This window comes from Ascidia mentula, chromosome 5, assembly GCF_947561715.1.
Source record: "Ascidia mentula chromosome 5, kaAscMent1.1, whole genome shotgun sequence".
In the NCBI taxonomy this organism is placed as follows: Eukaryota; Metazoa; Chordata; class Ascidiacea; order Phlebobranchia; family Ascidiidae; genus Ascidia; species Ascidia mentula.
The window spans coordinates 10,174,225-10,192,359 of NC_138570.1; the positions used below are offsets into that span (position 1 = coordinate 10,174,225).

General features: G+C 41.9%; 1 protein-coding gene across 1 annotated transcript; it reads left to right on the forward strand.

The window, feature by feature from the left end:
• The first annotated feature begins 528 nt into the window (after positions 1-528).
• On the forward strand, positions 529-18,121 carry LOC145901635 (chondroitin sulfate synthase 1-like). The gene is made up of 12 exons (XM_082989393.1): positions 529-1,249; positions 1,319-1,426; positions 1,806-1,931; positions 2,178-2,294; positions 5,523-5,640; positions 7,994-8,109; positions 9,561-9,743; positions 12,508-12,620; positions 13,626-13,737; positions 14,243-14,404; positions 15,240-15,318; positions 15,663-18,121. The coding sequence occupies exons 1-12, from the start codon at positions 602-604 to the stop codon at positions 16,523-16,525; spliced, it is 2,745 nt and encodes a 914-aa protein (XP_082845519.1). The 5' UTR covers positions 529-601; the 3' UTR covers positions 16,526-18,121.
• Positions 18,122-18,135: the final 14 nt, after the last annotated feature.

An 18,135-nucleotide genomic window follows, 5' to 3' on the forward strand; every position in this document is an offset into this window, starting at 1 on the left:
TGATGTTTTTTTATCTTCGGACAATACAGTTACTTTTCATGGTGTTTTTGGTTTGAAAGATAAAATTATATACATTTACGATGAAATATAAATTTGCCAATAATAAATTAGAATAACAATCAAATGTTGTTGCTTTGCTGTAAAGACTTTCTTTTTCTAAGATTTACAATATATATGCAAACTGTTTTTCATAGTGGTGCTAAACAGACCGAAAATTTACATCATATTCCACAATTTTTATGTTTTTTTCTAACTTAAATTTGTTACATTGGGATTACAAAAATAGCCACACTGAAAACATATTATTGCTGGGCAAATGATGTACAGTTTTATGGGTAATGTATCTTGTATTTTTCTGCCATGCATGTTATTTCGAAGTTTTGACATAACCCAAAATAATGTTAAAAGTAGGGTGATAAAATTCCTTAAGTTTGTGAAACAAAGGAAAATGGACTAGACTTGTCCTGAAAGTTTTTTTCATAGCTCTTGACTATTTTAACAGCATTATTATTTTGTCAATCCAGGTGTGTAAATAGATGGTTGCGCTTGATGATTGTGCGGAAGAGGGACAAGGTGTGTTACTTTTAGTGTGTGATGAACTATGCTCAATCCGTCCAGTCGAAATGTGGCTTCAGGCAAAATTCTCCAAAGCCGACCCGCCGCAGAGAAGGGCGACCGCTCAATGTTTAGAGTCTCGTCATCACCACAACTACCGGCCTCCGGCGGATGCCAAAAGTTTGAGGAGCCACCAAATTACAACGATTCGGTGTCCATTAACGTAACCGACGATTTATCCCGTCCGGAGCGAAAGACTAAAAATGGAACATCTTCACACCCGCGAAAGACTACTACGCTGGGCTCAACGATGGACCAGTGCACGGCGGTTTGCGGGTTAACTGGCATGCCGGCCTTTAAAAACTCAAAACTCAATGGCCGATGCGTCCTAAATTCCCTGATGAAGGTTTACCGCCGGCGAAGTCAGATAATCATTCCTTTCATATGGGGAATTTTGGTTGGTATAACCATGACTGCCGTATGCTTCCAGCAACACATACTTTTTCGCGGCCCTATGCCATGGCCGGTCGACGGTGGAAAATCGTACATTATCTCAAGAGAACAATCTAACATATCTTTAAAGAATAAACCTCACTTGGAAACGCGAGGTCCAGAGACGGTTTCGGTGCGCGCCGTTCAGGAGCATCTTAAAGACCTGATCGTAAGCGACGGGCAGAGTTTGTCATCTGCACAGGTTAGACGACGTTAACTCCGGTGTTGCTATTCAGTTTCACTTACATGTTTATTCGCCAAATTTTTGTAGGCTGAAGGACATACGCGGTTTAAAACACGAATATTCGTTGGAGTTATCACCGCCGAAAAATTCCTCAACAGTCGTTCAGTTGCAGTCAACAACACGTGGGGTACTCAGGTATTTTTCACTATCAATGATTAACAATCTGGCAACGGTAGCGATTTGGCACAAAGCTATTAAAGCAATGATACTGATATGCCTGGCAGTACTCACTTGGATGGAGAGCACTATAGCCACTTTTAATACTCTCCCTTGTAAAAGCAACATCCCTTTCACTCTGCCTTTGTTCGGTTATTGTGATCCCAGAGTAAACTTGCACTGTAAGCTATGCTTTTTGCCACATTGTTTGGACAAAAATGTTTCTTTCACGTTGGTACGTTAAATAGTTAAAAAGCCATGAGGATTGTTCTTTCAAATCATTTAGTTGATTTTATGGTTTGTTCTACAAATGTAAATGTAAAACTAACAGCCCTGCGCCACGTACTTTTTGTTGCAGGTGGACAAGCTTGAGTTTTTTGCGGCAAAAGGCAGCCAAGATGAATTCCACGTACCAGTTGTCAACCTGAATGGAATCAGTGACACTGAGTATCCTCCGCAACGCAAAATGTTCACCATGCTCAAGGTAAACTTTTGCTTCTTACAATTATTTTGCATAGCTTTAGTTTTCTGAAATATTCAAGTATGCGACATCATACTCTCTGCATAACAAACTATATGGTTCATATCGCCGATTAGTGTGGATTCAAGCGTTTTAAAAGTATTTTGTGGGTGCGTGTAAGAATAAAGGCACTGCCCCCGTGACTTTAGTACCAATTGTGTGTTGGCGTCAGCATATAAAACATCGAATTTAAAATCTATTTTTGTTCAGCATATGTGCAAACATCACGTCGATAATTACGAATGGTTCATTCGCGCTGATGACGACGTTTACATTCGCGTGGAGAAACTGCGTTCGTTTCTGTCACAAATCGACGGAGAGAGAATGGTAAGCAAATCCAAACCCCGTTTAATGTTTATTTCCCAAATGCATTTTCGGAATTGTTGTAACTGAAGACCCCATCGCATAAATATTACATATACGTTTATTTCGCGTCGTGAACTATATTACGTGGGGAAAGGGTACCGAAAGTGGAAAATTGTGGACTGACTATGTTTTTGATGGGAATACAGTCATGATTTTAGTTTTGGGGGTTTGCGATCTTCTTAAAAACAACTCTGTCTACATACTAGGAACAAAAAATTCTCAAGCTAATGATTTCAAAATGCTAATCAAACTCTTAAAGAATTCAGGCAATCTATCGTATCGTTTTACCTTTTTGTGCCCAACTTACAAAAGCCAGCAGCGTACTCCCATTGTTAAAAAAATCCGAAGTCAATGTTCTATGTTTTATGCTGATGTCTGGCGACAAACTTCTTGAATAGTTTTTTGTGGATAAGGAATCTGCGGTGTTTGCATTCACATTGTGCACCTCACTTAATTACTACCGACTTTTCGTCGCAAGTCGATATTTTATTGTTCAGCTCGCATTGTACACGAAATGCTTGCGCTATCCAGTATCACGGCCTACACAGCATGGAAACAAGCGCTAGAAAATCTTACGACATAATTTACATGTTAATTAGAAGCAGTGCGAACTACCAAAAATTGCATTACTTGTTGCACATGTATAATGCAGGATATGCGTTATTTAGTTAATTAGTCAAATGGAGGCCGGTATATACCGGAGGCGACAGACTCTAGCACAATGGCCTTCGATGTGGCTGCTTTGTACAAACAAAGTATGGGGTTGAATGCAGTACTGTTTATTATTGTACAACATTAAGCTATTTGTTTGGTAGAGTGATAAATATGCGGTGTTTATTTCATTGTAGTGCAAACATTTGTTTAATGCTAAATGTTTAATGCTAAATGTTTGACTTTACAATATTCATAACCTTGTTGCCAAATGTCACACTATGGAAAACTGTAAAACTCGAATCGCATTCGATTTTTTCCCAACACACATTTCATTGCCTGTAGCAGTTAAATCGAGACATGTTAAGAGAGCGAGGTGCAAACGAAAGTGACCCACCCCATCGCGGTGTCCTCATTATCGCACGGACGAGCGACGTAGATGACACTCGAAAGCCTTGACGCGTCATTCTGTACATATTTAACGTTCTGACGTGGCGGCTCGATTCGCGAACCGACTTGTTTACGTTACAACACAGCGCCTTTCTAAAAAAGCATCATGCATCTCGCATTTCGTTGAATTGCGTGTGAACCTTACCACCCAAAGCGTGTTATTTGGTTGCTAGTTTTGTGTGGGAGGTGACTCGGGCAGCCCGTAATGTTGTTAAGCTACATAGTAAAAGGATCGAAATGATGGAAGTGTTTCAAAACTAAATTTTTAATCAGAGCTTGCAGAATTGCTACCATTTATATTTAAAATATCACCAAGCCCTAACTAAAAAAATGATATTCAATTGTGTACAGGGTTGGGGGTTTCATTCTCATTTTGAAGTAAAATATTTGCCTGATAATATCCAACATTTACTCTATCCCTGTTAAAAAAGTGTTGTTCCCTGCAAGCAAATTTCACCCACAAAGGGAGGTGCGTCGGTCTTCCAATTGTAAACACTTGCGGTAATGGTGGTGGCAACTACATTGTTATTTCAATACGGTTGACGCCCAGAGAAAGCACACCCCGCGGCTTCAATTTTTCACAAACAGCGATTTCAAACTCACGGCGTATTGACATTAGATACACCAAGGGATGGAAAATCCCGACTCTTGATGTACGATGTAGATTGATTTGGGATCTCCAGTTGATATGTTTAATCCGTTTGAAAACCTTCAGCGTGTGGTAAAACACGCACTTTCGTGGGAGTGCCACCTTCAAACGGATGCTGATTAATGTTCACCAGTGGAGAACAGATCACTCTGTTGTCTTATGCCTTAGCTGCTATTGTCCCATCGAAGGTTTCAAGCACCCTCGTGCTCAAAAGCGTACTACATATTTACTTTCATTCCGCTTCGGTTTATGGCCATTAACTGTCGCACATCCGCGTGTGGATCTTTGTATAGTTCACAATGTCGCAGCTCTTCGTAGACAATGTGGTTGATGAAGTTAGTTCATTGTTTTGCTCTGACGGGGATGAATCGTCACACCGGCTTAATTTAACTCAGCTATTTAACATTGTATTCGTAGAACTCTCACTGAGATGCGTTCGTAAATTTCCAACGGTCTTGCTTGATCACCCGAGCGGCACAAGTGTCCCTGTCTGTTTAACAACCGGGAATACATCAAAAACATAGCAACACATGTGGAAAGCGACATCCGCTACGTTTGCACATAAACTGCTTTGCGTGGGTCCAATTTAGTCCTAGGTTGTAGTTTGAAGGCAGACAATAACCGTTAAGTTTAACCATAATGACCCCCGCCCCGAATTGGGTTTGATGTTTGCTCGGACGAACCGTTAAATACAAAAATGCGAGTAAATCATGCTCGGTGGTGTTGGTAGTTCAAATATGCGGTGATTATGATGGTTTGTCGAGCGGAAAATCGTGACTTACCAAGTTTAACCTTCCATTCGCACCTTTTTGTTCAATAATGATGATTCAGACCCTTTAAACCATCCATGCGCACATTCGTCTTCATTTTTACTACTTTACAAACATCCTCTTTATTGGCCAAGACGACGACAGTCGTTTAAGCGTTAGTTTTGTAAGTTCTCTTTTATTTATTAAAATCACCAACGATAAACCATTTCTCTTAAAGCCGCTTGTATTGCAAATGTTTGAGCAAGAAAAGGACCAAGTTTTCCCATTTAAGGCGGCAAAAGTGGACAATATGTGGTCATGGTTTTTAGTTAAAGATGTCCAGATCGTAGTTTTTCGCGAAATCGTTCCTTTCGATTAATCGACTGGCAAATTTTAAAATTATTTCATATGTAGTATATTCTACATTCATGTACATTCAATTGCGGTTTCTGTTGAAATTTGTGTGAAAAAATATTGCTTGAGCGAATGAGCGACAACAGGGTACATCTTGCCTCCCATGCTCCGTCAATAAAATTTCCCAGAAACCATCGTATTGTTTTCCATACACTGGACATCTCTGTTATGTCGTCCACACCCTACGCACATTCACTGGCACGACTACAACCGGACCGTTTTAGTTTACACAGGCGCGTGTGAAGAAAATGCCAACGGTCGACATTGTTTTGACAGATCTACATGGGACAACCGGGCCATGGCGTGCCGGAAGTTAGGGAGAAGCTGGGATTGAATGGGCACAACTTCTGCATGGGAGGTCCAGGCGTTATCTTCAACCAGAAAGCGCTAAAAGGTAAGCTTGTGGTATTGTGAGGAACCGAAACAACGCCCGGAGCAGGGTAGCCCAAAAGACAGCTTTCGTGTAACTCTAAGCCAGGGGTGCACAACCTTTTTACTATTGCCGGCCGCAACACACACACCACTGTGTGCTAGCGGCCGCCACTGAATATACTGCTTTTTCAACGATATACCCCTGATAATTACGACAAGTTGACGTGAGCAATATTAGAAAGGAATGGAAATGATTCCATACCTGAAAAATGTACACTATTTATTATCTACATTTTCCAAATTACGTATATTATAATATATTGTATACAATGTAATGAAATGTCGAATTATTCAATGACTGCCTTGTCCTTGCAAGCTAGGTTCACGTCTCCATCATAAAATAATCCACTTCCCATTTGGGATTAAACGCCCTTTTCTCTTTTTTTTAACAACCTTTTGCGTTTCAGCATGCGGCCGTACGGCCGCAGGTTGTGCACCGCTGGCATATATTTTGATATAAATGTGCACGGCCGCAAAAAATAGCGTCCGCGGCCGTACGGCCGCAGGTTGTGCACCGCTGCTCTAAGCCTACGCGTTTTTGGATGCGGTTAGCGGTAAAATACATGGGTATATGTCGCCGTGTCGTGCTTGTGTTTGCTAACGTGATAAATCAATGTAGTCGACTGCAAATTTTGGCCCCTTTACGATTTTACAACTTCCTTAAACAAAAACCAGGGAACCTTTGGTTTCTCTTGGCCTGAAGGAGAATATTTGACAATAAAATTTTCGTCTTAGCTACCGGGTATTGAAACGAAATACGATAAAAACTCCCTCATAAAAACTCCTATGGATTGGAGATAACACATTGCGAGACAAGTTTATTTCAACACCAAACAATTGTGAGATAGATTTTTACATTTCCACACGTTATTCTTATCCAATGTGAAGGAAACCCAAATCATCATCCCCATAAACAGTTTGTATCCCGCAATTTTTGAACCGGATTTCGACCACAAAGTCCAAATATTACCACTGTTTTTTTTTTGACGTCGTCTAATCTGCGCGGCTTAACCCTCCAAATACGTTTATAGCCGAGTTGGCGCGTTAGAGGCCACGTGCTTGGTTCATGGTTTTCTAAACTCAAGCGAAACTTTTTGAATTTGAGAGTTGCGCGGAGTCGGGTTAGCTCTTTTGCGGTTACTGCAGGCTCCGCTACAGCGGGCAACTCCGATTAGTGTTCACGTTTCCTCGGTTTGCCGCTGTGGTTTCAGTAATTTGACACTTGGGGGTAAACGTGTTTCCCACTGTATCTCGAAACATCTGTGCAACAAGGTTTCTTTAGGTGGAAATGGTTTGTTCAACATGGCCATTTGTTTCTGCATTCACAGAATATGTCCATGTAAAACAAACATTTGATTGTTGATAATCTGTTGTTGTAACTTGACAGTACATCCAATCAATTTGCAATTACGGTCGATTGTATCAACATATTTCTGTTGTATCGCCAACATTTTATCCTGGGGAGTTGTGAAGTGGAAGAAGGTATCAGCAGTGGTTTTTAAGAATTTTTTTTTTATTTTGAAGAAATTTACCACTTTATTTGCCGGGAAACTCGCCCACGCAGCTAAAATGTTATTACACAGTACACACACGACTCCTAGAATTCCGTGCGTGCCGGCTCTTTACACAGTGGAATATAAAACATTTTCAACCGTTGCCTACCATCATTATATTGTTTGCCAACTCTGAGTCATTTTTTAGTGTCAAATTTAGCCAAGTCAAATTTGCTTTTGTCGCTTCGTTTCGTGCCACTGTTAATGATAGGAAATGAAGAAATGTGTTTACCAGACGCAAAGCGAAATCGTAACGTTACACATCAGCCATATTGTGATTGATAAACAAAGTGCATAATATAGCATAAAATGAAACATTTATTGTTTATTTATGTACATAGTTCGGATAAACCTGTTTTGTCGTTACAGAATGTTGCATGTTCTGTGAGTTGAATTACATTAAAAGTTTTACCATACATAACCTTCAAAGATAATGTGTTCCTGTATCTCAAGTAAACCAAACGCACCCTAAGGTTACCTCTAGTAAGGTATTCACTGAAATACATGCAAAAATTTGGTGCTGTGTATTGTAGCAGGGGAGCGAAGCAACACTCAACACAACACAAGCAATTCCCAGCAATTATTTTACACAACACCGCCTGAAACACCCCCAAATGCCCAGCCATCCTTTTGTTTGATTAAGATTATCTCTATAATGATTAACAAGTGGGCGTATAGCTCTTATTCGTCTTTAGGTACCATATTTTAACCCACATCCACAAGAAGTTGTGTCACAGTATTTGTTGTTTCTACCACCCACAGCTCTCTGTCCTCACATCGACCACTGCATGGAGGAAGTTGTTTCCAGTGAGGAAGACGTGGAACTCGGGCGGTGTGTCACCAATCATCTCCACATCGAATGCACTCATGCATGGGAGGTACGAGAAGACGGTTTTCTTACTTTGATTTTGTCACAAGTGGTATATGTTGCATTTAATTTCTCACATGCCCGGTGCAGCCCGCTAGCGCGAAGCCGTGGGAGAGCGTGTTTTGACACTATGGAAGGGTGGGGCAAATTCTTCACCCTGCGTGCGCGTCCAGTCAAATGCCGTTACACCGCATTGCTTATGACGTAAGCGGATAGTGGAAGGTATTATTTGCCTTTTCGCCTCGCTGTTTGTTCAGTTTATCGTGACCACAATGGCCAATACAATTCTCCCGTAAGTCCGTTATTGTGTTTGGTCAATTATCGTGGCCGATCAATCCTGGCGGTCTACAGATGCGCGTTCCAAAGTGATGCGAAACACTTTTTCAATTTCACAATAATTCATGTTTATTATGCACAATAAAATCTTACCCACAGATGAACAGTAAACTTGAGAATAAAATGGCATGGGCACCGATAAAACCATAAAGATTATCGAGCCAGACTCCCACATGAAGGTGGTAAGTATATCAACACAAAAAATTTGAATGTTAGCTGAAAGCTCAGCAGTACTTGTTTAAGGCTTTTCGGGTCGTGCTGTTTCAATCGGTTGCTACACTGTCTGGATGTCTTGTCGCACCGCCAATATTCAAATATCCAATGACGTCACGGAAACCTTCGCTCCGCATTCGAGACCTATGCTTAGTGCCGGCAGTAACCATTTGGTTTTGTTCGTTTTCGCGTTGGCCGAACGATGCGACCACAACCATATCCATAGCACCACTGAGTAGCGCTTGTCACAACAGGGCTGGTGCGCGTGGGACAAAACAAATTCGGTATTTTATTGAACCCACCAACGCTGTGATTACGTGTGTTGTTGTTATCTCTTCTCTATGACAATAATTGCTGTTTTGCCCCGTTGTGGGCGGTCGCGCAAATGAAGGCTTCCTGCCATATCTGCGATCTTAGGAGCAAGGCTCAATACGTTTGCATTATTTAAAGCTGTGCGCTGCTAAGCCTGGTCGTTGGGTTATCGTCGTTGCACGCAAGTTTGGTTTAACATTTAATTGTCAGGAGCAGTGCCTTAATGTTAGCTACCTGTTTATTTCGGGTCATGAACGCGATGTCTATTCACCTAATGGCAACGTTGCTTACCGTTCCGAATAGTCATCCGTTGATTTTAACAGGAAATTCCAACAACCTTTTGTCAAGTAGTGACGTCACGTTAAACGTTGCGTTGTTTTCACCTCCGTGAGCGTGGACAAACATTAGCATTGCTGGCAGACGTGCTGTCGTTCCTGCGACGTGTTGGCTGTCGCGCGGACTACCAAGAAAGATCAAGTCTGCAACATGTGTGTTCAGACGTTGTATCTGCCAGCCCAATGCAATCATGCGCTGTTTTTAGGCGCTTTTTGTTGAATGTCAAACAATTCCAAGTCCTTATCACAGTTTTTTCTTTCCCAGACCCTCAAGCTATTTTACCACTCGTACCAAGAGGAGTACACGGAGGAAAAGCCGTTTCTAGGCAACTTGGCCGAGAACGATCATGTGAGCAGGGCGCTGACGCTGCATCACATCAAAGTTCCCTACATCATGTACCGCGTCCATCGTCATTTTACCAGTCTTTTGTTGAACTCCACAATACAGGTTTGTTAACAAAATTGCTGTCCTTGCTATAAATGATTGTCTTGTTGTGTCGCGTTAATTGCAATGACTTAATTGCTGTATGTTCCATTTGGAAGAACTAATTAAATAACTATTTCTGGGCAAAGGAAACGATGAAATCACGCGTACGTCTAACAAAAATACATTTGACCGCGTGATTTTTGTGTAAACGTCAAATTTGACGTAGTACAAATCCATGAATTTCCACCATTTTCTCACCTTACATAAAGACCACTGTTGCCAAATCCAGTTCATGAATAAATATGTTTAGAACATTTGAGGACATGTTGCCTTCTAACGCAACTGTGGTTTATTGGACTTTGGTATTTCGTTCAGTTTGACCTTTGATGCAAGTAGTTGGCGGTGTTGCGGCCCTATAGATAGACTGGTCGGCAGCTTAGAAGGGTGTGTTGCACTTGTTTATGATTTGTAAACACCAAGCAAGGCTGACAACTAGCAGATCCGGCCAAATGAGTTTTCGCTGGTTTAGAAGTCTCCGACCATCGCCACACACCAACTATGTACACTGGTTTTTGGTTGTATCCCCGCAAAGCCGCTTGATTCTGAGGAATGCCGGTGCACAGTGGGTTGCGATGGAGCTTAAACAGACCAGCATCTCGGTTCCCGTTTTGGTTAACTTCACTATATATCGGGCCCTTATCTTGTATTTTGACGTATCCAATTTACAAACATTCTCTGGTTGCTGCAGCATTACCGAAACGCCGTTACAAATGGACGGCATTTGTCTTCGCCTTTTGTGGAATTAAACCCTGTCAGTGTAGTGAGGTATAGGCCTTTCAATACCGGCCTTTTGTAGAATGTTGAAATAATAACCCCTATGTTATATACGGTATTAAACACCCAGTCCCAGAAAAATGTTTGCAAAATAATCATTTAATCCGTTGGCTTACATGCGAACTGCAGGCAGAGCCACTGTTCGGGGGAAACTTAAACGGTCTTGCCAGCTGAATAACCTTGCAAGATCTCCACTTTGTGGTCACCATACAGTCGCCTTTAATCGTTTGGTAGTAAACCTTCATACAGTTTTGACATGTGGTGTATAAATGCGACCAGTTCATGCATCGCTAAACCCTTTACTGTACAGAAAGATTAGCTCCATTACTTAAAATATCTCGAGGTACTGATTTTTTCAAACGATGTAAACAACATAACAAATAACCAAAGTATGGGTAGAACGGAGTTACATCGCAGTTATGCCACCCTAATCCACTAAAAACCAATCACTTCATTGTTTGACCAATGACTCGTATCGACCTCGATTGCGATTACGTTAGCTCTCCGATTAGGAACACATGCTTCATTTAAACGCATGACGTAATTGTTTTATTTGTTATTACGCATGTTATAAAGCTACACTTAATCCCCAATATAGGCTTACACTTATTCGGATAATATTTAACTATTTTGAGACGTTTTTGTTTGGTTTGATGATAAATTAGGTCAACGGACCACAAAAGCGTTAACCCACAGCCTTTATGCGTGGAACACATGACGATCCAACGACACCTCATTGCGAAAAAGGCCTGCGGTTGATAAGTGCGTGAACTGGTTGCCTTGTGTCATCAGAAATTTCAGCCTTGCTGTTAATCATTTATCCCATATCGAAAAAACGATGCTATTCGCTTGTCGACGCGTAGGTTTTTAACGAAGGTTGCATTCTTGTGTGTGTCATAATTGTTTGTTGCGCGTAGAAACTTTCATATGGTGCAACGAGTACACACATGCGTTTGAACTCCCACTGACATAATGGTGGCAAACAGTTTCTTTAACGCGTAATAAACATACTCCAATTTATTATTTTTTATTGTAAAACTGACTGGTTTTGGTGTAAAAACTATAGTCACTTATTTTTTCTGTGTCCCTGTGGATTAAAGAAACGTATTTCTCTTCATTTTAATTGCTGTGATTTGCCCTTGGGTGAATCTGCACTATAGGGTTCGTCTGTTGTTTAAACCTGGGCATTTCATGCCAAGGAAAAACAATCTACATTAAATTGGAAAAACAATCTACAATAAAAACGACGTCGTTGGTGATGTAAGCATTTCATGTATACCAGGGTTACCCAAACTTTTTGGTCCACGAACCCCAATGTTGAACCTTTTTTCTCGAAACCACAGTCTCATGTCGCATCGATTCTGTGCGTTTTGTTGAACCATCAACCGACGTGAAAGTCAATAGAAAAAATATATGTTACGCAACCACCTACAATTATGATTGCTGAAGCTTATCGAAATAAAGTTTGACTTTTTGTCATATCGTCGCGGAACGCAGCTTGGGAAACCCTGATCATATGCCATACCGTTTGTTCCTTTTACATTGGATTCAGCCTATTGTTAGCGGAATGTCAGTGGCAAAATTGCGGCATTATTACACAGTATACTGTGTACAGTTGTTTGGCTCAATAGGTCTTACTTCCCTGGAAGTTCCCTTGCAAATTACCAGTAATTGGAGCTTGGTATATTTCACAGTTCGTTGAGTGCCAATCTGGTGGCTTTTCCCATCGATAACTGCAAAATACTTTTCGGCCGAATTCGCAAGGAAGTTGGTATGTCGAAAAAACAAGCAAAAATTTAAGACTTATTTTCCTTCCATTGTTAACTCGCGTTATCGATTTTATGACGAAACCTGTTTCTCGCTGCGTTTCGCCAGAGCGTTGCAGGAAATGCACACAAATCTTAAGTATGGAGCTTGGAGTGAACACCAATATTGTGATTCGATTTAACAGGAGTTATCTATTGTGGGGAAGGACTTGGACCGAACCAACGTGGTTTTGCCGTTAGACCAACAACGCTTCTTGTCAATGGAGAAGACCCTCGTTCCGGAGTTCAAGCCCCGCAGGTTTGTTGTTATTTGCCGCAAAGACCGCGCGTCCCGTTACCGTGGCAACTGCTAAATTATCTCTTTTTGTGTGTCGGCGTCGCTCGTCACGCTTAAATCGATACGAGACACCTGTGGTAAGATGGTCCTGAAGGGTTCGTTGAATTTAGGGTAAAGAAGAATCAAAACAAGTCACCTTTTTTTGGTGGGAAATACGAAAACGCCCTGTCCATATTTTTCGACATACGTCAGCAAAATATACATATCTCTGTCCCGCCAGAAAGCAATTGTCATTTATTATGGCGACAAATTTGGTTTGCGCTACACCTGGGTGGCATTTGAAAGCGCCAGAAACAACGATTCTTCACAGGAAAAATATAGTCTTCGGCTAGTTTTGTGTGTGTACGTCGTTCGGGTAAACGTGTGGGCGGTCATGGGTTATGTGAAAATAGCACCCCTGCAATCCAGGATTTTTTCCAGTATCTTTTAAGTGTCGGTTCCCTAGCAACGTATAGCCCCGGGATAATGTGTTCGGGATCAACTTTCTGCTCAAATCCCCAAATCAAATATTGGCGATCCCGTTTTGAGTCAATATTACAACAAGAACTGACTATAATAGTATGTGTCTCTGTCGCGCGTTTTGTGCTCCAAAAGACACAGATGTGGTTGTTACCACTATGATGAATTTACTTGTGTGCGAGTCGTTTCAAATACAAACAAATTTCGTTTGCTTGCTTGTAACTGCGTAATAGTTTGCTTTCAAAAAACCGGTCGTAGAGCGCGAGACCCTTGCGTTTTAATTGTTCAAAAAAAGCGAAAGCCTTTCAAAGCAGAGTCGTCAATTGCCATATGGAGTCTCGTAAATTACCAACACGATTATATTCTGCGCCCTTAAATGGTAACTCGGTCCTCGTGAACCTCAAAAAATAATTTGAGTCTGCCCCGTGCGGCAGCTTCTTAACTTTGTGCCAGGTTTGAAACAGTTCAAAACTTTCCCTAATCCCATTTGAACGCACTTTATTTCAGATTAAAAGATGTGAACGCTTGGGACTCTTTTGAGGTGGATTCCATGTACAGTTTGGCGCCATCGCAAGTCGTCCGAGATATTACAAATGACATGTTGGCTGATCTGAAACAGGTCAGAACGACCGCACTGCCTTGCTTTTTGAAACCTGTATAACCCACGCAATCAGTGTTTCATTGGCTGGTGTTTTCCGTTTTGTTCCTATTGGTTTTTAACATTTCTCTTGAGTTGAAAAAATTAAACCTATTATTGCGGCTGCACAAGTACATACTGGCCGCGAAAAGATTTTTCAGTATTTTTTTACGTAATTTGTAAAATAGAAACTTCATGATTCAAACTGTGTGGTTGCCAAAGCTTAACCACGATATGTAAATGCAAAAAATATCACTAACCACCTATTCATCGAAATGCGTTGTGAATGGACGCACAACTCTTTGCATGTTTGAGACAAACTCATGTAGCTGTTGTATTAATCTACTTTTAACGTTTTGTCTACATGCCTACATTTGTTATGCATTGAGAATGATTGTAGAAACAATTAAATTGTCTGCCTGACGAATTTAACAGCACCAATGTGGACTAGATTGTGAGTTGTGTTCTTGAATCTTTGCGCTTTTAGATTGGAGAAACTGGGATAGACGAAACAATCGGATTCCCCCAACAACAGACATTCAGCTACAGTCACGTTAGTGACGGTTACGTTCGGTCTGACCCGCACAGAGGCACAGATTACTTTCTCGACGTTTATTTTAACAGCAAACAGGCGGGCACTCCAGATCAGGTAACCCTTTCAGTCCATCCACTACTTTTGTCTACTTTGTATGTTGCTTTAAAAGGAATTTGAAAACCGTTTCAAAAATGTCAAATGTTGGTTGACCATTTCCTTTGCTGTTTTGTTTGAACGCAATCGATTCTTGTCCACAAAATGTTCCATTCAAAATGCATTTAATCATTGCTTTGTTTGTTGGGCGAAGCATTCAAGCGTTACACGCGTACTGACAGTCATACTGTTTAGGGTTAATTGCTTTTTCTCAATAAAGATCCAAGAATTTGCACCTAAAGACGGTATTGTCATTTCGTTTTTTTGGTTTTCGGCAATTTTAGGCCTTTTTCATTTAGTTAAGAAAAACCCATGAACAAAACGGTTTATAAAATTTCTAAAATATGGTCCTCGTTGCCATGTTTAAACCGGATTTCTTACTAAATAAATTATTCCATTTGTTGCACATCCAGGTACTGCTGGTATTCAATGTCAGATGTTAATAAAATACGATATATTTAGCTCTGCCTCCGTATGTTGCCGAACGGTATTGTACTGGCGCTTGCTTCAATGTTATGTCTACCGTTGCGAGCGCAGATTCAAGTAGCCATGGTTGAAAACAGAGCTCTTTCTAAATTGTCGTACGTTGTTTAACAAACTGTTGATTTGTTTCAAAACACGCCGGTCTCTTTGTTAGCTGCGATTGCTTCACTTTGAAACAAATGTCTGGTGGCGCAGGAACGTACATCTCTGTGAGGTTTTGCTGCCAAATTAAATTATCATCGACCTGAAACGGTCGCACGAATGGAAAACAGGAAGATGTCAGTACGTGTAACAGATGATATGTTTGTTGCAGATTCGGCGTGTTCGTCTCCTGCGTCCTGCCGGTGATCTGGAGGTGACAGGCTTGAGAGATTACCAGTCCTTAAATAAAGGTGGGCAAATCAGCGTAAAATTTTCGCATCGATTCGATGATTTTGCCACTACCTGCACGCGACTTATAATAGAAATTATACATATTTAAGTTGTAGCTAGGCTAAGTGTGTTGAAATGTTGATTTTGTTCACCTGAAAATGTGTAAACATTTTTGTCACTGTGCCTGGTTATAAATCATTGCTAAGCACTTGTCCTGCTTGACTACGCAAAATCCGATGAAATTTACGGGCTACAATAAAGGGTTTCTTTTCAGGGTATTTCAGTTGCGCCCCCTGCGTCGTTAGAATTCGGGTTATTTGCCGTACAACCAGTCACACAAATAAACACATATCTTGCTTTGCAGATAAGGCCGCGTATTTCTTCGTGATCGTCGCGGTAGCAAGGAGGCAGTCCTCGGCTTTCGAGACCTTCATGCGAAACCACTTCGAGAGCACATTTCTCTCCTCCGATGTCCACAGCAAGTCGGTTCTCATCGCCGTACCTTTTCGAGAGGACGGTGACAAAGACGACCAGTCGTGGGCTGCGTCACCCTCTGCTGAAGACGTGGTCAAATGGTACGGGATTAAATATCCCGATGCGCATATCATGTCCGCTGCGCCACAAGAATCACAACACGGCAACGACTGTTTGCAAAACGCCTACGCGAGAGGCTTGCTACTGGCCGAGAAGTTTTTGAGTTCATCCGCAGAGTCTAGCGCAGTTTCCTACGCGTTGCTGACGTCACCTAACCTGAGCTTGACCGCTGACGTCCTCCATACATGCGTTAGCAGAACTAGCGGGTCCACTGCGGGCGATACGGAGAACAACTACAACTTTTTAGATTACAAAGTGGGGAAGGCACGCCGCAGCACATCGTCCTTACTTTACCAACCGGTTCCCTTCCGCATTCTTCCTTCAGCTTCTGTAACTTCTTGGGATAATACGTACAACGCCCAAGGCATCGCAAAATCCTCACTCGACTCCAACGTCGGGTTTTGGGATTCGAGCGTCGCAACGGGCGAAGAAGGAAATGCTCTCACTGCGCCCCTGTGCGGACAATTTGGACAGTTCCTGCCTTCCGCTAGAGACGCTGTGGCGCAGATGAATTTGACGAATGAGTTGACGCCATCGTCGTTTCGCGACATTCTTTTTCAGCGCATATATGCAGGCGAGTTGCGGGTAATGCGTTCCCCCGACCGTGTATTTGTTAACATTCCGCGAAGGTAACGTTGACCAAAACACTAGCGGCCCTCGCGTTACCTCCGCGTTTCAGACGTAATCAACATTACTGTATATTTATTGCAAAAACCGTGGTTACTGTGCCTATATACTTACTGTCACCCCTTGCACCCAGTGTGTCTTGTTGTGAAGTTATCAAACGTAGCAACTCACCACACTATACTTACGACAACCGTATTGGTTTCTGACGAGGTTGTCTTACTGATTATTTTATCGTTCCGTCAGTGCCTTTGAACCTTTCAAATCATTGCTTTGCGTCTATCATTGGGCACTAAAACGCGAGGCGATCTTTTGGTAAAACTCGGTTGCCGCGTTTTTTGCCTAGTTTTTATCTCCGCGTCAGCCACATTTTGCTGCACCTCGGGATTTTGAACTTATGCAACAGCCCACATCGCACAGAGCTTAATCGTAACTGCAGTCCCAGCAGTTTTAGCTGTCAATCATGGAATCGTTACATTTGCTTTAGCTTATTCATTGCAGTTCTGTTTTCTGTAATTACGCGTGGTGTTTTGACATCACCACTTGACAAAATGCTTGTGTATTTGTAGCAAAAAGAAACTATTCATAACCTCCCCACTAACATTGTTCTCATGAATTCTATTGCGCTGTACTTTTTGCTTTCATCAAAATGCACTTCGATATTTTCGGGTTTCGTACTAAGTTGCGTTTGGCCATTTTACATCTCTGTGGTGAGCAGTGCGTCGCTGCGATTTACAATCGTTGTTGCTTCAATTTAATTAACCAACCAATTGTTCAAGGCCCCCCTCATTCCCATATTCAAGTACACACACCCGTCCCCGGTTTATTGCCCGGCTTGTGGCAGTACATGGAGCACACGGCTGGTCTCGGAGTTATGCGCCAGATCATATTTCCGACCGAGCCTGCTTGCCGCTTCGCTAACATAGACCCGCAGTGTTGTGTACTTGCAAAACCCGACCCCTCTCACGGCCTACTTGAACCGCATCACGTGGCTAAAGCAACAAACTGAAAATTAGTTCGTCTCCGGCCCAGCTTGTCACGCTTCACCTGTGCTCCGGTAATTCCCTGCTTCTGTGAATAGGTGGCTACTGTATGGCTGGCAACACCAACCTTGCAGTTAAATTTAGCTTTGCTGTTTCGCAATTTCGTATTCCAGTGATTCTGCTCATTCTTTACCGATCATGGCCTGACGTCGCCATTCCCGCTCTACCCGACGTTGTCGATCATCAGCTCCTGACGACGCCCAATTAAACTTTCTAGCAGTTGCTTGCCCGGCGCTCACTTAAATTCGTCGTCACTTAATCACTGTGCAATATAGTTTCGCTTTATAGTCGGTGCTTGATCGTGGCAATGCTGAAGGCGCAACCCGGCAACTTCTGTCACCAACTGCGCTGTCTTATGCAAAAACCACCAAATCGTCCGTCGCTGTTCGGTCCCTGACGCTTCTCAAACTTCGGCAAAACTCCAATCCTAAAACTTGGTGCGTGTTTTCATTGTTTTTTCATCCAACGTGGTTTACGGGTTTTTACTTTTCACCCTATCTTGCTTTGTTATTTATATGATCGTTTTCCCGTGAGCTTCGTTAGTTACAATACAATCTTTGAAACTTTTATCGACCT

Excerpts from the sequence above, each read along its gene's own strand:
- LOC145901635 (XM_082989393.1), top strand. The coding sequence starts at position 602 with ATGCTCAATCCGTCCAGTCGAAATGTGGCTTCAGGCAAAATTCTCCAA. Across the intron at positions 5,641-7,993 it reads CAACCAGAAAGCGCTAAAAG|CTCTCTGTCCTCACATCGAC; the intron begins GTAAGCTTGTGG and ends TACCACCCACAG. Across the intron at positions 9,744-12,507 it reads TGTTGAACTCCACAATACAG|GAGTTATCTATTGTGGGGAA; the intron begins GTTTGTTAACAA and ends TCGATTTAACAG.